Genomic DNA, 21,579 nt, shown 5'->3' with positions numbered 1-21,579 from the left:
GGTTACAAAAGGTCTCGGATGCTTGTTGAAACGAATCGAGTCCACGGATACGTGAGCTTCTGCATCCGACCGTGCTGCTAGACGTCAGCGTCGGATACACCAGTGTGTATCGAGGCAGATGTTGGTTCTGCTGAGATGGAAGGTGCGACCTCTGATGCATTACCAAGCTATAAATAGCGTCACGGAGGCGAGATCTTCCATCAGGATGTGCTTCAAAGATCAGTTACAAAGCGGGTTTCTGTGCAGGGAGCAGACTGTTTGTGTTTCCTCCCCGCGGATGTTGGACACTCGGGCTGCACACGTCGACGACAACACAATCTGCATATTCACACGCATGCAAGACAGTTGTTTTTTAAGCTTCATCCAATCCAATGCAAGCAAAACCCCCCCACCTCAGGCTCCATAATACCCCATGCATCAACTCCATCACCGGTTGCTTAGCTTAGCCGCGTGTGACGTATTCGCGGGGATTATCTTCCATTATGACGGATGACAGGCTAATTTTTTTCGAAAAAATCCAGATGGGCACCGCCGAAGTTGTGCAGAATTATAACCTACATCTGTTTCCCATCGCGTCTTTGGGCTGGGATGGATAATAAAAGCAGTTGTCGGGCTAATTTCTAGGAAATCCTCGTTTTTAATTAGAATAAAAGTACCAAAAAAAAACAAAAAAAACGATTTTGCAAGCGTGTAGAGACGGATGGAAAAAATGGAAATTCTTTGCGCCCTTGTCCTTGGATGTATTTCTGTGAAAGCAGTTGAGGGTATTCATGCTTTTGAAAGGAAAGTTGTAGAAGTGACCTTGGTTTGCAAATGAATGAGAAATAGCGAGAAGTCATCGTGTTTCTGCAGAAGCAAGCCTATAGCGAGGCAGCAACGCAGAGGAAAGAGGAGGAAGATGAATATTTCTAAATAAACGGCATGTAAAGAAGCCGTCACACACACCTCATCTCTATATGTGCAACACCGCAGACAGATGGACGGCTGGAGACAGAATTGTTTTAGCGCTCAGCCGCCGACAACACAGTCCAATAATTTAAAAATAGAAAGCCTGCGACTTTGATCTCACCGTGACGATGAGGAGTCCAAGTTTTATCATCCGTTCCAGCTGTGGCTCCTTGTCTGAGGAAAGAGGGAGGGAGGGAGGAAAGGCTGAGCGCTAGCGTCGAGCCAGTAATTAGTTTTCCTGTTTTGGAGGTTTTACCTTGTTGTCGGGGCTGTTAGACAAGTCAATAGAGGAGGGTGAGGAGGGGGGTGCAGAATAAAGTAATGGAGCGATCAAAACATACAGTGTCGGGTTTAGAGTTTCTTCTTGTCTCTCTCGGCGGACTTTCTTGTATTGATAATAAGTGTGCGAGCTGTCGTTAGCGACACATATCTACTTTCTGTATCGTCCTGAATCATTCTTACCCCCGACTTTCTCGCTGCCTCGTCACTGTTTGGCCTGAAGGACACTTATTACAGAAATGATTAAAAGCATGAGCCCGCTTGCTCCATAAAAACAAGAATTTGAAGCTTATTAGGTCCGAAAAAGCTAATTTAACACTCGAAATAATCATGTTTGGGCTCAACAACAACACAAAAATATACAGTTTGAATCAGTCTTTTTGGCAACTTCTACGAAAATTATGTTCAACCAACAAGCTAAGGTGAGTTGGTTGAACATAATTTTATTAGTTCAATCAACAAGCTAAATTGTGTTGGTGGAACATAGTTTTATTAGTTCAACCAACAAGCTATATTGAGTTGGTCGAACATAATTTTATGAGTTCAACCAACAAGCTAAAGTGAGTTGGTCGAACATAGTTTTATTAGTTCAACCAACAAGCTAAAGTGAGTTGGTGGAAATAGATTGTCCGCTGCAATTGAATGTATTTTTTAAAAATTACCCGTTTTTTTTATTTATTTTTGGGGGGCATTTGTGCCTTTATTTGACAGTGCAGTCAAGAGAGAGACAGGAAAATGGGGAGACAAATGGGGGAAGGATCTGTAGAAAAGTGCCATGAGCCGGATTCGAACTCATGACCTCTGCATCGGGGATTATAGCCCCCGTACATGGGACGCTAGCTCAACCAGATGAGCTTTAGCGGCGCCCTATATTTCCTGTTTTAACTTAAAAATCTTAGACAACTTTCGCAATCAGGCCAGTTTCATCACGCTAATTCAACTTGAATGTGCTTTTAAGTCAGCTCAGAAAGTTGAGTTGAAGTTACACACGGTATGAAGTTGATGCAACTCCCAACCCTTTAAAAATAATGTTTAAACAGTGTTTAATTAAGTCGTGGGAATTGCTCCCTCGCAGGGCTTTTTAGAGTGAAAGCCATTTACAAAAAAGAAAATGCTGATGTGCCCCCTGATACCACCGGCTTCTAAGTTAATTTCCTCACAGAAATTTCCTTCAGGATTAACTTATCTCAACCGTACATCAGATTAAACAATTAAACTGCTGTTTCTTTTTATTTTTTTATTTCTTCTTGCTCCTACAAGTTCAGGGAGTTTCACTTTGCTGCTTTTGTTCCCACATATAGAATTAGTTGATTAATGCATTAACAGACTGAAATTAATTATTTAATCAGGGTATTTTAAGAACGCGGGTGCAGCTTCTTGTTCGTCTTTGTGACTTCGCTCGCTAAGCTAACGGCGTTAGCCCTCGGTGCAGCACCACGGACAGCGCCGGTCCTTCTAAACATTCGCGTCCTCCAGCGTCGCTTTTCTCAAATGCAGCGCTCGACCCGCCAACGTGGAAACAAAAGATTCATTCTTGTGTCTCGTGAGTCGCGATAGGCCAGACGTTACTTAAAATAAAAGGATGAGTTTCCTGATCTGTCTGATGGGCCGCGCAGACGGTTTCTGAGAGAGGTTTGCTTAATCTGGCACTGGGGAGCTGCCAGATCGTTGAAAGCCGCCTTAGTTTATGGACCCGCACAGACGAGCGCATCTCCACCAGGCCCAGTTCATGAAGCTGTTTAATGACTTTGTATTCTGACGTGACCTCGGCAGACCGAACGGCTTCGGATGCCGTCTTCGTTTCTGTTTTGATTCATTCATCACACATGATAGGAGCTGGTTTGGAGCTCGGTGGACGTGGTTCGTTGAAGGTCATAAAGGTGACGGCTGACATGCATCCAGATTTAGGAAGGCGTGTTTACAAAGCAGCTCTCGAAAATGCGAAATAAGAGAGTGTTGCCTCTTTTTTTTTTTCTCTGAGGGAGAGCCTGAAGGTGAAACGTTGAGGCTTGCAAGAAACTGAAAGCCTTATTGATCAGGGGCTATTTTTGAAAGCGGGGTTGAATTAGATAATGTAACTGCACTGTAAAAGCATCATGTGAAGGACACTAAGATCCCTATCTCATGGGTGTATGAAGTGACACGAGATGGAAACCGTGCACATGTTCGGAGGTGGCCAAGGACTGGCAGGCCTCACATACTTAACTCCTTCCTCGGGGGGATTTTTGACCATCAACATCAGCCTCGCTAAGCTGCAGCAGCTGAACATTACATCAGCCGCGAGAGTTGCGGTTCATGTAATACCCGTAATTTGTGAAATCCAGGGCGACGCTGTCTGCAAAGTGCCGCCGTATAGATCTCGCAGCTGCAGACGGACCTGACATCGCGCAGATAACCGCGGAGGATTTAAAACCGAATTTAAGAGAGTCGACTCTTAGAATGGAAGTGATTGCAATCAGACAGTCTCTAATGAGCTAATTAGAAAATGCTCTGGGGTTCAGTGAATCTGCTGAAAGCCTCTCCTCCGCCGCACTCGTCGAAGAGGCTTGACACTCACGTCCATCACTGGGAGACGGATGAAGCGGGAGGCTGCTCGCCGGCCCGGTCCCATCCCCGCTCAGACCCACCAAGGTGACCCTGAGAGGCTCCATCAGCGTTTTCCACAGCGTGCATTAAATGTCAGCCGCACTGACCGGCGAGGAGCTTCCTCCTCACACGGCCACCTCCTCTACCAGAGAGGAGTCTGCTTTGTGTGCCTCAGCAAAAAAAAATGTCAGAAAGAAAATGTAAAAATGGTTGAATACTTTAAAACGGTAAAAATAATGGCATAAATTTATAATGTAGTGTTATTTTGACTGATTTTAATCTGGTGAAACACTGTGTTTTATCATTAAACATTGTAAAATAATGAATTACTGTTTGCAAAAATGCAGATTTTTGGTGTGGACATTATTTATATATTTTTTTTAAAAATGTAAACCTACATTTCAAGATCTAGAATTTTTTTTTTCCATTTTTCCACTCTTAAAATAGAGATTTTTTCTTCCAAATAATAGAAAAACATCCATAAAAAATATATTCTTGGCTGATTTAAATACAATAGATGCATATGAGAATTTTACAATCAAATATTGTAAAAGAATGCATTCTCATTTTTAAAAATATAGCTTTTTGATTTAAACATTGACAGTTTTGGCCTATTTTTCTTTTTACAACATGTAAATTAATGCTTTTTCCGTTTTTTTGTTTTTTTTTTTAAATTCTTTTTTCTGTTGCTGGATATTATGTGTAATCTAACAAAACAGCTCAAATCTGTAAATTATCAGTTTAAAGGAAGTATTTACCATTTTTTAGTTCCTAACCGAACGTGTACTTTCTGTTTGAAATAACTGCAAAAAATCTCAAAAATAATTAACTTTTTTGCTGATTTAAATACAATAAAAATATTGTGTAATTTTATAATCAAACATTGCAAAAGTTAGTTTTTTTCAAAATGTAAACCTACATTTCAAGATCTGTAAAAAATTATTTTCCATTTTTCAGTTCTTAAGATAGAGATTTTTTTTCTTTCAAGTAATAGAAAAATATCCGTAAAATTATAAAATTTGCTGATTGAAATACAATAAAAACATTGTGTCATTTTATAACCAAACATTGTAAAACAGCAAATTAATATTTGTAAAAATTTTGACGTGGACATTATTGACTGTTTTGACCTGTTTTTCTTTTACAGTCAATATGTGAATTAATACCTTTTTTTCCTACAATATTGCTGGATTTTTATATGTAATTTAGCAGGGGAAATCTGTAAAACAACCATTTTTAAAAAATCAATTCTTGATGTAGATAATTTTTCTTTCAAATAACAACAAATATAAAATAATGATTTATTTTATTATGTGAATACAGTTAAAAATAGGGTCATTTTGAGGAAAACATTTGTAAAAATACAGATTTTCGACAGTTTTGGACGGTTATCATGAATGAAATCAATGAAATGAAAAAAAAAAATGAATAAAGTATTTTTTTTCATTTCATTTCATTTCATTCTTATCATGTGAATTAATACCTTTTTTCCGTGACTTTACTTGCTGTTTGTGATTTAACAAAATAGTTAAAATGAGTAAAATAACTGGAAAAATTTAATGAACACAGAAAATCCTGATGCTGCCTTTAAAATACAAAACAAAGTCTGACGATGTTTTATTTAATTCCTCTGTGCCATAGGCCTCCATCTTTGTCCCAAACCTGCCAAACAGCACCAGTGGTTCCCACTGCCGCTGCACTGGTTCCTTCATCACCACCAACCCAGACGCTGTAGTTTATCCCACAAACGCCGTCCTGCTGCTGTGAATTTCACCCGAGCAGCAAATGCGCATTAATCCGCGGCTAAAAATAGTCCCCGACAAATCCAGTCTTTTTGCTAAAAACGACCCTGCCCAGCTGTTTTAGGAAACCAGACAGTCTTAACAAAAAAACTGTATCTGAGATTAATTTTTCAAAGATTACGACTGGGGGCTTCGGGGGCCGAATGCCACAGATGGGGCCGAGGAAATGTGAAAGTGCTGAGTTATGGACATCGATGGCTTTGATCTTCTGAAGAGATTTGAGAGAGGGACAGGGGGAAAGATAAATACAACTGATCTGGTAGCATCATTGGAATAAATTCACCAGAAGCCAGATGGAGTCACGTTGGGGGGGAAGAGTTCAGGAACAACACCGATAACGATCTGCAGGTGAAGCAGCGTCCTGGTTTCACTTTACACCCGGAGCACAAACACCGCTGGGTGCTTCTAAATATCACGTTCTGTCTGTTTAAATACAACCTGAGCGAAAGTGACACCGAGAGAGCGTCATCGGTGACTTGTCGTGGTTGTTTTTTTTCCAGGTATTAGTGTGTCTGCTTTGATTTGTCGTGAAGTCTTTCCACCCTACAAACTGCGACACACAAAGTGAGACCAGTGCTGAAGCATCAAAAACCTCAACAAGAAGTCAAGACAAAAAAAAAGAAAGCACCCGTAGGTAAATGCGAGAGGGCAGCTAAAAAAAAATCTGGGGCGCCGAGTGCTGCAGCGGTGCAGAATGTAAAAACAGGCTGCTTCGAGAAACTTTTGATTGTGGGCTTCGATTTTTTTAAAAACACACCCGGTTCGGCCTTTTTTTTTTAATATTGTGCCACATCTGCAGATCAAACGATTTGATCAGGAAAACATCACAAGAAAAGTGATCAAACCCAGCTTTTGGGGGTGATTGCATTCAAAAATGACACAGCACTTTTTGTTCTCCCGAAAGCCGGAGTCTGATTGGTCCAGGAGGAGGAGGAGGAGGAGGAGGAGGAGGAGGGGGGGGAGTAAGAGGAAGCAATTTTGGCTTAGTCCTGGTGAGCGTTGCCTTGTGGGAAATCAGCGCCGTGGCAGCTCCTGTAATTAGTTCTGCTTGTTAGAAAAATGAAGGGGTTACTAATTAGCAAGTGGATGGCTTCTTGACTTGTTGTGCATCTTTTCTCTTCTTTCCTTGAAGATCATCATTATCGTCTCCAGGCAAAAAAAAAAAAAAAAGGGAGGAGGAGGAGGAGGAGGGAGAATTAAAAAAAAGAAAGAAAGAAAGCGAGAGAGAGATGCTCAGTGGTGCTGCTCAACAGTTTAGCTCCGACGCGATGACTCGAGATGGACAAATCTCGAAGGGTGTTCTGCTGTCACGCTCTGACAGGCAGGCTGCCGACTGTAAGCACGTGCAGCGCGACGCCCGCGGCGCCGCAACGTTTCCCTTTTCAAGTTTGCTCCACAAGCACAGGCGGCGTGGATCGCACTCGCATGTGCTGTCTTTACAGCGTGTCCACGTCGAGCGCCGGCGTGGATTTGTCATGCAGGAAACGCCACGTGTACCGTCCAGCCTGTTTGTTGCGAGGGGAGATTGTAATCTGTGTTTCAAGTAGGTTTAGAGTCGTGGCTGGACTTGAATTTGTCAGCGCATTTGTTGGAAATGCTGATTGGCTTTTTTGCGTTCTTTCTTAGGCCGGCGACAAACTGTGCGATTTTTACAATCTTGTAAGTTCACAGCTCGCTACGCTGTACGACTTTGGCGAAGTTTGCCGTGTGCAGATTGCACGATGAAAGCTGAATCGCAGCCTACGATGTAGTCAACGTGAATGTGCAAGAATTAAACATAAGTGCGAAAAAGGACCTAGCGAAGCATGAACGGAGCCCTTGTGGTGTTTATGTGTTTGGAGAGAAATCCCAAATAAAGGAATTGGATACTCGGCTGACTTTATCAACATCCCACATAGCTTTTGTGATGCATTGTAGCCGCAAAGCATCTGTTTGGGTTTAGCGACAACGACGTACTGATCCAGTCCGAATAGCAATTTCTGATCTCCGGACATTCGGTCCCAATTAATGACGAATATCCCGAATATTCGGGATTGCCAGCCCTAATCAGTGCATCATTTCATGCTGCATTTCTATTGGTTAGTTAGCTGACGTAGGTCGCAGCAGCATCACACTGTGAGATGATCACCCCAAATTTCTGACACTGTCAGAATTTTATCGCAGGTTGTCTTTTGTCGTAACACCAAGACAACGGCCGTCCTTGAACCTGTCTCACCACCGATTTAGATCCAAGACCAAAGATGTCGCTCACGATTGTTGTCTTTCGTCTGGGACGGCTGAAAATCGCAGCGGACTTTAGAGCTGAAAATGAAGTTTGATGACGCTCTCAAGTATTGACATTAACTATGTAGCTGAGAGCTGTTAGCTTAGCTTAGCATTAAGACTAGCATCAGGGAGAACCGGCTTGTCTAAATCCAGCTAGTACTGTTTGGTGGCTAACGTTACGTACAAGTTCTCATAATGTTTTAAAGGATGGGATGTACAGTAACGTCATAGAAGATGGATGGAAGGATGTTGTCAAGACCACAGATCATGTAAGAAAAGAACGTTCTCATAACATTAGACAAAAGGTTCCCAAGATGTTATTGAGTCCTATGAAACCTTCCTGTGTTGTAATATACTGCCAAGGATGGAACATTTTTGTGTTTTGAGGAGGTTCTACATCACAGAACGTTCTTTAATAAAAACATTACCGCCAACATAACAAAGGGACGTTCTCAACGCAACATTCGGAAAACGTCTTTAGGGATGGCTATGACCTTTAAAGAGAACATTCTGGGAACTTAGATAAAAAGATTCCCACTGGCAACATCACGAGATCTTTCTCAGAACATTCTTAGAACGAAAAACATTCAGATTCTGTTGTTTGTTTAACGACTCGCTAATGAACAAATTATTTGATTCGTTCGAGTGTTGTGACGCCAATTTGCCATTTAAACTTGAGAACTATTTTAGACAATTTTGTCTGTTTTCTGTCCTTTTCTTTAGTTTTATATTTATCGTACAGATGTGAATGTGCTATCAGAAAGCAAACAATACTTTTTTTATCCCAATCTTGATCATGTTTGTGTTTAGGAAGCGTATAATTATAGTTGGAGGATCCAAAAACACGCATTCTGCAAGTCTTTGTCTAGCGATGGTGCTAACAGTTAGCTTCTGTACTGTACTTTAACAGATGGGATGCATGAGTGTCAGCAGATAGCGTCGTAGCTTCTACATGTAGAATTAATTCACTTCATTCAGAATCCTAAAAACACTGATGCAGCTGGGATTTCCAAAGTTTGATTTAATGCAGTGAAGCTGAATTCCATGCGAACCGAATGATTTGGAAAGTGGATCACAGGATTTACAAAATGTAGCCGTAATTTATCTGGAGTGTAATAGGGAGCACATTAAGGGTTTTTGAAAGATCAACGACAGCTATGATGGATTTAATCAAACTTGGCCAACTAGAAAAGTGAAGAAGAAGAAAAGCCATTATTCCGCGCCGCGATTTGGCTTGGATGTCGAAGCATAAAGAAAATGCAAATCGAATCCCTCCAGAAATAGACTGTTTTTGTGCTCGTAAGAAGACCTATAATCCGCCGCTGAATGCTCAAAAGCCAGGACTTTGCAGCTCTGCTTTCAGCGTTTCCACCAGCGCGCTCGGATTCCTCCGAAAGTCCTCGCGTTAAGCTGTGGGCAATTTGACTGGTGAAAGCGGAAGTACTTTTTTTTTTTTTTTTGCATGATGTCACAGTCCTCATCGATAATTCTCCGTAACACGGCGTTACATCGCGCTCGGCCGCTGAGGGACGGTTATCTCCCTCAGCTGATCCGCTTCCAAGAATGATCCTGATGTGACATTACGTAAGAACGAGAAGGCAGAGCTGCCGGCATTAGAGAACACACACACAAAAAAAAAAAAAAAACTCCAGAGAACATACTAATCTCCCTACGTGATTATTAGTCATAATATTTAACGCTGGCTTAATGAGCGACCCATGGCGTAATCTCTATCTGGCACATTCACCTGCTCCCTCCTAACCCTCCTGACTCGCCTTTGAGGAGGGTGCTGGGGGAGCGAAATAGAATAATTATGCGGGAGTGTGCAGGGAATTACCCCGGAGATGTGAAACGGGGGGGAAAAAAGAAGGTTATAGTTGAATAGCTGTGTGGAAAATCTCAGGATTAGCTCAACTTCTGCTTCATTTTTTTTTTTTTTTTTGGTGCAAATGTTTAATTTCAGCCCACTCGTGTGTAATTATTCCGTAGCTATACAGAAGCAAAGCTAATATATGGAAAATTATGAGCTGTTAAGCAGAAACAGTGGGACACAGTGGGTACTGACATTCACACTGACTACAGTGGTGGTTTTTTTCCCCTTTCAATGGCTACAAGTAAAAGTTCTTGAAGTGGTTGGGAAATTGATTTGATTTAAAAGTTCATTATGCAAGTTTTTATCAGCAAAAAAAGAAGCCCTAAACAACTTTTAATTGTCTTTCAATCTAGAAATCTGCTGGGATACATAAGCTTCCACACAAAGGGTTTTGATATTCAATCGAATGCAGCGTCGTTTAGCATGCAAATGAATCACCGGGCTAACGAGGCTGAAGGCCCCGTCTTAAAGTTTGTATGTTTGCCCCGCGTTTTTAACGAGATCAAAACTGGATCGGTTTCTGAATTTCATTTGGCGCCTTATCGACGCACAGCAGCGCCTCGACATTCTACACATTTCTGTTTGAAAGCGTGTAGGCAGCGAAACAAAGCCTTGATATTCTGAGATCTGAACAAAAGCTTCGTGTTTGTTCCCTTGCAGTGAGAAACAGAGGCCTTAAGCGACTGTTATCTCACGCGCGCTTTTTTTTTTTTTTTTTTTCCCGGAGATGAAGCGAGCGTTGTTCAGTCAGGCACTTGGTGAAAGGCTTTTGTTTCAAAAATAAACTGTGTCACAGTAATGTACATGCCAAAAAAAGGCCTGCTGAGACTGATGGCAGACGAATCGAGTGATTGTTGAAAGAGTCTCTCTGGCGTGATCTGGCACATTTTCTCAGGCAAAGTTATCGCATTAAAACTGGCAGAATCCACTTATTGACTCTCTTGATGAGAGTTCAGATCAGTTCTTCTCTCATCGTAGCTCAACTTGACAAGTTAAGACTTGCGCTGCATATTCAGTTTGAACAAGTAAGATGTAAAGTTAATCAGCGGTGCTTTATTCTGCTGTTATTTCTGTGACATGTGGTTCCTCGAGGAACCGCTAGCTGAAGAGGTTGCTGGAGGAACCTTATGAAAAGGGTTCCAGCACGATTTTTTTGTAGAATTTGCTGTAGACCTGACACTATACGCCTGCATTTACACTTAATTTTAGTTATTTTATATTTAAAATGTAGTTTTTTTCTAATTGTGTGCATTGCAGTATTTTAAAAGTTTCAAATAATTAGCTCAAAGTAATAACAATACATTGCAAATGGCTAAAAGTAACAAGTATTTGGCTAGAAGTAATGGATAACTGGCTAGAAGTGATGAATAGTTAGCTAAAGGGAACAAACAGTTGACAAAATTAATAAATAATTACCTAAAGTTAATAAATACTTAGCTAAAAATAATAAATAGCTAGCTATAATAATAATAATAATTCATTTTATTTGTATAGCGCTTTTCAAGAACTCATTTGACAATATAGAAATACAGCAAGCAGAAGAAAAAAAAAAACAAAAAACAGTAAATATCGAAATATAGAAGTTACAAATAGTTAGCTAACAGTCAGAAATAGTTAGCTAAAGTAGCTAATCGTTGGCTAGAGCTAGCAAATAGCTAAATGGAACAAACGGTTAAAATTGATAAATATTTGACTTGATATAGCATTTTTAGTTATAAGTAATAAATAATCAGCTAAACAAAACAAACCTTTGGCTAAATGTAGTAAATAGTTAGCTAGTAGTAACAAAGAGTTAGCTAAATCAAACAAACAGCCAGCTTAAAGAAATAAATAGTTAGCTAAAGTTGGCTAAAAGTAATACATACTTCTGTCACTTTCTTTTTATATTTTTTATTTATTTAATTGTTATTTATGTATTACTTAGCTAAAACATTATTTTTTTTACCTATTTAGTAGTTTTAGCTAACCATTTAATTGCTTATTTTGAGCTAACTGTTACTTTTAGCAAACTATTTGTGACTGCTCGCTAACATTCATTATTTCTAATAATAGTAATGATAAACAGCTTAAAACTCACTAACCTTTGCTGCAGGGGTTCCACAAGGAACCATTTTGAGCTCAAAAAGGTCCTTGTCAATAATTTATTTTTATAGATTAAAAAAAGCTGTACCGTCATGTTTACCACAGATACATCACAATCAGTCACTTCATTCTCGCCTCATTTGGCAAGACAGTGAATAAATGTGTCTCCTGAAATTCTTTTGTCTCTTCGCCATTACCGCACTTTTCTTGTTGCACCGCGATGCGGCAGAAATTCCTAACAGGACCCGACATCCTTGACTCGGATGACTGAAATGGAATTGACGTTTCTGACTGAATTTTGAGGAAATTCAAGTCGACACAATGTGATCCCGCTCAGCGAGTGACCGACACAGTAGGCAGGCACAGCAGTGGGGAGGAATCTGTCCCTCACGTCTTGTCCACTCGCATCACAGTCAGCCATCACCATCACCGTTGCCGTGCTGCAGTGTCTTTCTCTATCGTCTTTTCATCTTGTCTGTGTGGTTGCGTGCGGCATGCTTCACATCTATGTCCTGTTTTCTCTCTCTCTCTCTCTCTCTCTCTCTCCCTGCCCCCCCTTTTACTTCTTCTTCTCTTTGTGTTGGATGAGAAGGCGAGTCCTGGGGCGCTCGAGGATGACGGCAAGTTGTCGGTAGGTACTACTGTCTGATTGACACTTTCCCCGTCTGCTTCTGTGTTTGTCCCCGTTTCTGTGTAGACGTACTAGCGTAACTTGTGTTTCTCCCACCACGCTGTGAACGACACATGTGCACCGTTATCTCTAACCTTCAGCCTCCCCCCGTGTGCAGAGAGTTTCCAAAGCCCTTCCCTTTGCGGCATTTCTACGCCCGTACGCGAAAGGCAACGAGGCCTTTCGGCGCTTGAAAGGGCGCGTGGCTTTGATCCGCAATGTAAAGGAAGCAGCAGACGAAGACTCTTCAGGGTCATACCGGGAAGCTGCATCCCCGAGACCTGACACAAACCCTGGCGGTCGGCATGCCTCCCCTGCCTCCCGCTCACACCCATATGGGCCTGTGAATTAGCAGCTGACACCTCCTGTGCCTACGCATCACCTGCGAGCAGCCAAAGGCGGAAACATTCCCAACAGCTGCCACTGGCAACGGCGCCTAATTTCCCACAGTTCTCAAGTTCGGCCTCGACTGCCGGAGTGACCTTGGCAAAGAGGGGTTGTTTTGGGAGAAGGGACTCAGATGCCACCGCGACGCCTGTCTCAACCCGCGGGGCTTATATTTTTAAGAAGCCGCGGTACTTTATGATTTTCAGGTTCCGCTTAGGGGTTTTATGTAAAAGAGGATTAGGGAATCATATGCCAACCAGAAGCATATCTGAAGTTGGTAGAGCATCGTATATTCCTGAGCAAAAAATGTAACACGAATCCTTCTGTCTGTGCTTAACATCATGTAAATTCCCAACAAACAAAGCGCAAAAGTGATCTTTCCTTATTATGTAAAATTGAATAAGCTTACAAAACAGCATGGTTTCCTGCGTCTAGTTAAGTAAGCTTGGATTAGAAATGGCTTTAGCGAAGTGCTCACATTAGATACAGCGAACCATATGCTTCATGAGTATTTACTGGACTTTAAACTAGGAGTAAGCATGACATGCTGAGAATACCGGCAGCGGGATGTTTTGGACTGACACCTTTTTTTTCTCCTCTCACAGGCCAGGCCTCGCCTCCAACGGGGAGGTAGTTCGGCCTCCCTGCACAACAGCTTGATGAGGAACAGCATTTTCCAGCTGATGATTCACACGTTGGACCCTTTAAGTGAAGGTAAGGCGGTCAGACGAGTTGGAAATTGGAAAAAAAAAAAAAATATTCCAAGTTATTAAAGACTGGAACTTCATTCTTATTTCTTGAAATGACCTCAATCTTGTTTTCGATGTATCAGGAACAAATAACAGCACCAAGCGTCCTTATGGTTCTTAAAAGAATTCACACTCCAAATGAAAACATTGGCCTCCGTTCATTCGCAAGCACACCACGTACCACTTCCAATCCAGAAGATCCGCCGCTAACATTTAGAAATGCTTTCCCTGTGTTGTACGCCGAGACTGATTTTCAGGGTAGTCCGTGTGAGACAAGCCGAGCCCGGCGCCGGCTGAGGTGGAAGATCATTTTCCTTTAATCCAAGATGAAGGCCTATTAGCTTAGCTAAAGAAAATGTAAAACGGCTGTGTCAGTGCTCGGCGCAGGGGATGAATATGTTAATGTAGTGTGGGAGGTGCAGTGTCATCCCATTTCCAACCCGCCCAGAGAAAGATAAAGGAAAATCATAACTCCGTGTTTATGGAGCGCAAACTGGCAACGGAAGTCTGAGAAGGATTTTAAAGGTCTTTATTTAGCTTTAAGCATCTCCCAATCCTTAAAGACACACAACAATGTCTATCAGATGATGCCATTTTTACTCCCTCCCTACATAGAACTTAATGTTCAGTGGATGTTGTTTGATAGAAAGCATCAATGGCAAAACAGAACGAAATACCAAACGGGACAAAGCCATTTATAGATAGACATAAAATAACAGTCGGTCCAAATATTTCCCCTCTGGACAGATGTGATCGCATTAGCGGACGTCTGAGGAGGCATTTCAGCTTTCTCTGAAACGATTTTACGTTCCTTGAAAGCCAAACCTAGAATGAGTCAGCTCAGGAAAGATTAATAAGCTGTGCCAAGACGGGCCATAAAGTGCCCATTAACATGCATCAAATCGCTGTTGTACACCGAAATCCAAGGCATCCGTCTCTCGGTGTATCCGTCTTTCCATTTCAGCGATTAGAATGTAAATCGCGGCCGCTCGGCTGTAGGAGGTAGGTCCATACATACTCCACCCTGTCTAGATCTGTCATTTGTTCTCCTTGGAAGACGCCCGACAGGTACCGATGACGAAATGCTTGAAAGTTCAAGATCGATTGTTTTGTGTGTGTGTTTTGATCTCAGTTAAACTTTGAAATATTCTTGTACAAGTTCCGTTTTCATGTGTTAATAAATGCTTTTTTCCAAACGCAGCAGAAACGCGGGGACCAGATTTGACTGATGCGTCTTTTGGCAAATGAGTGACTGGAAATGAATGCGCTGAAACAACAACTACAGTGTGACATGACATGAGGACTGAATTAATTTACCGGAGAGAACAAAAGCAACACTTTGGGCTTCGGCCGATGTGAATGTATTATTTTGAAATCTCCATGTAGCACCTCGGGAAGTTTCTAAAGATATTCCAACAGTTTCATTGGTCCCTTTAAGTTTGACCCCATTCGGAGACGAGACCAGCGACTGCGTTCCGTACGGATGTCATTAAAGGGGCATTTTGTTGGTGAGCTCGCGAGCAGGTGCATCCGTCAGAGATGGAGGCTGTGCTTGCTTGTCCTTGCGTGCTCTCAGGTTTTAAGTGTGGCTCAGCTGGGCCGCGGGGAGCTGGCAGGACTCCATCCATACATTTTTCATAGGCATTTCTCAAAATAAGTCGCCCGCGCCTCCACGCTCAGGGAAAGTCTGAGGTTGTCTCGTCAGTGCCGGGAACTGGTTCACGTGTTTGGGAGCAGGGTTGGCTGGCGGGATGCGAGTGTGTGAGCGTTTTTTTTTTTTTTTCTGGGGTTTTTCCTGACTTCCTCCTGCACCATTCGATCAGCTATCCTTCGATGTTGTTTCATCATCCTTTCACTAGCCTTTGATTGTAGATTTTTTTTTTTTTGGTTGCAGCTGTTTTAAGTTTAAAATCCGTCACGCAGGAAAAACCCTGATTGTGTTTGTGGATGGCTAAAGTGTGCGTGCGTCATCTGTGGTTGTTCACTTTCCTGCCCAGAGATGGATGAGAAGATTGACACCGCTTTGTTAAATATGAAGCCATACAGGCCACCTCCCACGTCGTGTGTAGAAGCTTTTAAAGGTCTTTGTGCTAAGCTAACATGCTTAGCTGACAAACTAAGGAGTTCTTCTCATCCAGCTCTCCGCAAGACAGCACAAATATCAAATAGTGCATTTACGAGCATAACAATGGGCACCTTATCAATTGATTAAATGTTTTGCTATCGAGCTCAATATCACTTGGATTTATCTTGTCTCTGTTTGTCTTCCTATTTCTCTTTCTTTTACTGTCCCTTCAGAATTTGCTGACTCTGGTGAGTTATTCCTCTAATTTCTGTATCCTCCCCCCCGTCCCCCTTTCCTCTCCCTCCAAAAAAACCCCCAAAAAGCAATTTGTTTGTTCTCATTCCAACAGCCTGGAGGCAACTCTCTTGCCCAAAGTGTCCCCTATGTATACATTCTCCTGAGCGCCGCCGTGCTGTATGTCAACTCTGTACTGTCCATCCCTGCAGACTCTCTCTCTCTTTCCTCCAAGTATCTCATTCTCTTCTGTGGATGCATTTTTTCTCCCCCCTTGGAAACCCTCTGTGACCATTTCTGCATTGTTTTCCCCACTTGTCCCTAATCCTCTCTCTCCTCTTGTAAACTCCTTTAGCTTTTATTTTTTGTTGTTGCATTACTTACTGTGAGGGCAGGCGGAGGCCCAACGCCACCGGTTCGGGCTCTCCTGCCTGCGTTGTCCTCGCAGCTATTTAGCAGGAGATGGAGTGTCGTGTCCCAATTCTCTCCACTTGTCAACTTTGTGCTTAGTTCATGAGCTGGTGTCCCGGGAGGGAGGTTGTCAGCTGTTTTCTCGACCCTCTTTAAATCCCCTCCGTCAGACGTCGGAGTCGGTTGCGAGCTTGACAGAGCAATTAGTGTCGACCGGGCTTAAATTTGTTTCAGCTTTTTACACCAAACTGTTATCGATTTAAGCTTTCACTTGCTCTTTTTTTGTTTTGTTTTTTTAAATTTCTTATCTGTATTCAGCATCTAAATGTTGCTTAAGAACAACAGCTTTCTCGTTAACCCTCTGAACCCAAAGCTTTGCTCCTGTCACTTTATTTTACTCGCCATTTTTTTTTACTGCAATGTAAAGTCCTGCACCTCTGTGGAAACAGCATGACGAGGGAGAGAGGGATTTACGAAACGTCCTATGTGCTCGATGATGCAGCTAGAATACCATAAATCATAAATAAGAAAATGAAAAGCTGAATTTATTTGATTAGTTGTGTTAAAAGAAACAACTCTGAAATCCTGGAATCAGTGTGTACTAATTTTCCATGTGTCCACAGGTCTTAACAATACAGCATTTAAAAGAAAAAATCATTTGTACATATTATAAATACTTTACATTTTTGTCTTTATCCAGCTTTTTGTCACGTGGAGGTCTGAATTTTTAGTTTTTCTCCCAAAATCTCTCGAGTGCAAACGTTTTATTTTAATGAGACATGTAGAATAGAGCAGTTTTAATGAAATATCACAGATTTAAGCTTTGATTTGGATATTTTTTTCTCGTGAAACATCCCCAAAGGAGTACGTCAACGACTGCTGAGAAGTTGAAAATCAGATTTGTTTCTACAGGCTGTCATAAACTGTGTAAATTTGGCTTTATTTTTCATTTAAAAGGCTAGATCTGAAGATAGCGCGCTCTCAAACGGCCTGTGGGTTCAAAGGGTTAAAGTGAATGTCCTTCAGTTTAATAATAGAGCTTTAAACCTGCATGTTTTTCATTGGACTGAACATTGTAATAGACTGGTACAGTTAGTTCCAGGCACAAGTACCCGCATCTCTTTTTCCATCAGTGTGGAGCTACAAACAATATCACTTAGGAGTGGCATCAAATATTGAACTACAGAGAGAGATTGGGAGGGAGAAGGGCAGAGTGGCCCTCGCTCTGCTGCCTGAGTCCTCGGCGGACGGCTGAAACAAGCCTCCCAGAGCAGCACTCAGAATTCAGGCTGCGTGCGTGCCGTTGGCACAAGCCCTTCGATAACATTTATCACGCCAGAATTTGAACTCTGCCAGCGAGTCTGTGCGTTTCCACAGCCGAAGTTGACTTCAGGACAGTGGGAGATGACCACAAGTACACCAGCACCAAGCACAATAGCTGCAAACTGGTGAGATTGCATGCATTTTTTATCAACCAAACATGAGGATGAAAGCGGTCACATGTCGCCGTGTGAGTCACATTAATATGGCGGCGCAGGGCTGCAGTCTCTTCGGTTGTTTTCCTGCAGATCATTATCTCCCTGACTGGAAGCATCAGTCAGTGTGGGGCTGCAGACGTCTTCATTGATGTTAGGCCATTTTTATTGAGCGCGCTGACGTCCTCCAGCAGCAGACAAGGTCACTGGGGTGAACCATGATGCACCCATATTGGATAAACTGGGGGCGACTGAAGAGGGCGTGGCTCGCTGGGATGAAACAAAAGAAAAAGGTGCTTGCATTAGGTTCCTAGTTATCTCCTGTATGACTTTCAGTTATTGTGTGAGGGGTAAATCCATTCATCCAACCAGGGCTTCCAGTTTGCACGCACCCCACCAGCAGCGCTGTCTGGACGGTGACCCAGGGCTCCATCGATCACATGGTTCAATAACGCATCCGCTGTCACCGACCTCCCGCCCCTTGGGCAACGAAAATATAGTTTCCATTCGTGCAGATATAATCCTGTTAATTTAGTCTTTTTTTGTGTCGACCAGATGATGATGGAAGCATACGTACTGAAATAGCTGCTGTTGTAATGTGAGGAGACATTCATGAGATAATGTTTCAGGTTCTGCTTTTTTTTAAAGTAGTTGTGATTTTTTTGTTTAAGCGTCTATTTTTAAAACTGCTCATTTGCTTTCTTGCTGAGGGCTGGATGAGGAGATCGATGCCTACAAATGAGACGCCAGTTAGCTTAGCTTAGCATAAAATCAAGAGGATCAGCTCTGTTGGATAATTAGAGCCTCGTATTTAGTTTGGGGTCACTGTACCTCGCCGAGAAGTATTTTTTTTAAATCGTGCACTCGTAAACAAACAAATGCTGCTTTAAAGTGCATTTCTGAAAACCTCATCGCAGCCCTTTTAATATATTTTGATGTGCATTTGAACTCCTTTTTTTCTTTTTTTTTTTTATCAACGCGGCCTCAAAGCCCTGCCCGCCTTAATTTTGTTTTGACAGATAATCACACTTCCAGTTCGTTACGTAACCGCGAGCAGCCAACCAGCGCCTGTCAAGCCATCATCCCTCCGACCACACATGTCACTACCCCCCCCTCCATCCAGCGCCCTCTGAGCCACCCCGCGCCGGGTGGGTGAAAGAATCAATGTTAAAAGCCTTTTTTTGCTTCTGCACAGGCTGTGAATTTCCCCGACACCCCCACCAACCCCCCTCAGCCAACCCCCAGCAGGCAGGCAGGCAGGCAGGCAGGCCGGCCGGGCGGACATGCACACACACGCACTCTGGCACATGGCTCACCAGAGGTTTAGAGGTCACACCGCAAGGACAAGAGGTCCCTTGGTAAACAACAACAAGCCTCTCTCTCTCTCTCTCTCTCTCCAGCTGCAGAGGGCAAACAGGCAGGCAGTGATTGTGTCTTGGGATAATTGCCCTCGGAGCAGCCTCGGCTCCAAGCCGGCCTTCCAGTCGTAGTGCACTTCAAACCGAAATCATCTAATCATACGGGATTGAGGCACTTGTCTGGGAGTGCTGTAGATGAGCGAGACGGTTTTTTTTTTTTTTTGCAATGAGATGTGTTTTTCTCTCATTAGGTTGTGTTTTTCAGGGCTGCCAAGTCTCACATTTGGCATGAGATTTGCACCGTAATCCTCTCACATAAGAGCAGAGTAGTCGCCCACTGTTGGGCAGATATTAGTGCGAGGGATGTGGGAGTACACGGCACATATTGTCCTCTGCACCTCGGGCACGTGTAGAACTACAAATCTGCACTTGTGAAGAGAGCTAATGTTGTCCGTCAGTGCAAATTTCACACAAGAAATATCTGATTTGCTTCGAGAAAAGTGGCCAGAACGGCAGCTTAGAGCAGTCAACGCAGAAATAACATTAACGTGCAGCACAGGAACGCAGATATATCAGTTTTAGGAAGGCTGCTGCTCAACTGCAACTGATTTGGCTGAAAATTTAATCGCATGAAATGTGAAAATTCATAAAGATGTTTGTAAAATTTGAGCTTGAAATATCAAATACTTCTCAGTGTATTGTTTTTTTTTTTATTATTGCCTGCTGAACCACTTTTCAGCGCCATGTTTGAATGACAATATTTCAGAAACCCTTCAAAATAAAAGACTGAGTTTTTTTTTTTTACTGGTATTTCTCATCATGTCATTCATTCAGAATCTTCAATATTGAGCATGAACATCAAATAATCTTTAATTATGAGCTTTAAAATATGAAGCTGTCAAAAGAAATCCCATCTTTGACGACAAATTAGCAAAAAAAAAAGATTATACAGAAGGAAGTCAGTTCTGAGGTACATGTAGTTGCGTTTCAAAGTAAAACAAATTTTAAAAATCTATAAAATGCCATTTATATGAAATGCTTTGTCACAAAAATGAAAAACAAAACATGCATTTTTGTTGTGCTTTGAGAACCGATTGAACAGATGTGACGAGTTGAACCACAAAAACAAATGCATGTATCATCTAATCCGAGCAGAACAGAGCTTTGGACTTTCAAAATAGTTTTCAAAATGTAATTAAGAAAAATAATTCTGTAGTTTTCAGTCACTTCGGACATCATGTATCCAGCTCATTTCATTGCACTACCACTTATTGGAAGGGATGTTTGACAGTAAACTTGAAAGCAGACATTTATTTTGAAAATTGCTTCCACAGATGCAATAGTTTAGGTAATAAATAAGCCAATCAGAGATGGCTGAGCAGAAGCCCGCCTGATGATTTGTGATGAAGTGACCCAACATGTTAATAAAGTCCTAATTAACTCTTTGAACGTGGCATTTGAACAACAACGTATGTTTTAAATGAGGTTTTAAATGAAGCCCAGCGTGTGCAGTGTCTAAAAAATACAAATCCAAGACAGCCTGCGACTCCATCAGCAGCATCACTCACCTTGATGATTCTGTTTGAAACAAGGGGAGAGCATTTTCTAAGAATGGCTCGGATGAAGCAGTGCGTGTTCTTCTGCCTCCGCTTTTGTCGGTGACTTCCATCCACTCAGTGGCGACTGTGTGGCTTCACCAGCCGACCAGAGGGAGGTCTGCTGTGATAACCAGGACACAGTGCCGGCCATGCTTACAGGTTTTATTTCTTTGCTAGGCAGCACTTGCTCACGCTTGCTCGTCGTTTGTCAAAGTCCTTGGCAGGTGGGCTGTGATTAGCATCGTCTGTGGTTTTAGTATGTCGTTTGCTTCTGTCTCTTTATGTCGTCTAAACCCAGACCGACTCCACGGTGTTGATATCAGGACTCTGTCGCTGCCATCTGCTGCAGGACTCCTTGTTGTTGTTGTCACCGAACATACAGAGCCTATAAAAAAGTATTCACCACCCCTCAGAAGCTCTCCCCTGTTCATGCATTTCAGCGCCGATTCATTTTTTGACAACAATTTACAATAAAACACTTTTTCGTATCAAAGTGAAAACAGATGTCAGTTAATGAAAAATATAAAATGTAAAAGAAGTGATTGCATAAGTATTCACTCCCTTTTAAGTAGCTCTTGTTTTCTATCTGGTTTTTGAACTACAGCTAGTCTAGCATTAAGACATGAAAGGAAAGTGGCCTGTGTGTAAATCTATCTAGAGCAGGCCGTCTTCAAATCCTGAATGATCATGTAGGAAGGAGACGAGTGAGGTTGGCCACCAGGACACCGAAGACTCCTCTGAAGGAATCACAAGCCTCAGAGGCTAAAGTGAGAAAGACCCAGGGTCTCCACAGAGCA

At 42.2% G+C, this 21,579-nt stretch overlaps 1 protein-coding gene across 1 annotated transcript in view; it reads left to right on the top strand.

The window, feature by feature from the left end:
- slc24a2 (solute carrier family 24 member 2) overlaps positions 1-21,579 on the top strand; it is a 49,502-nt gene that overhangs the window by 7,423 nt on the left and 20,500 nt on the right. The window contains exons 2-4 of the mRNA XM_008303843.1: positions 12,425-12,466; positions 13,498-13,606; positions 15,940-15,954. Of these exons, the coding sequence (XP_008302065.1) occupies positions 12,425-12,466; positions 13,498-13,606; positions 15,940-15,954 (166 nt within the window). The remainder of the gene's footprint in view (positions 1-12,424; positions 12,467-13,497; positions 13,607-15,939; positions 15,955-21,579) is intronic.

The sequence above is a fragment of the Stegastes partitus genome, unplaced genomic scaffold (assembly GCF_000690725.1).
Source record: "Stegastes partitus isolate 25-593 unplaced genomic scaffold, Stegastes_partitus-1.0.2 Scaffold2079, whole genome shotgun sequence".
NCBI classification, from domain to species: Eukaryota; Metazoa; Chordata; class Actinopteri; family Pomacentridae; genus Stegastes; species Stegastes partitus.
This window is presented reverse-complemented; position numbering and strand designations above follow the sequence as displayed.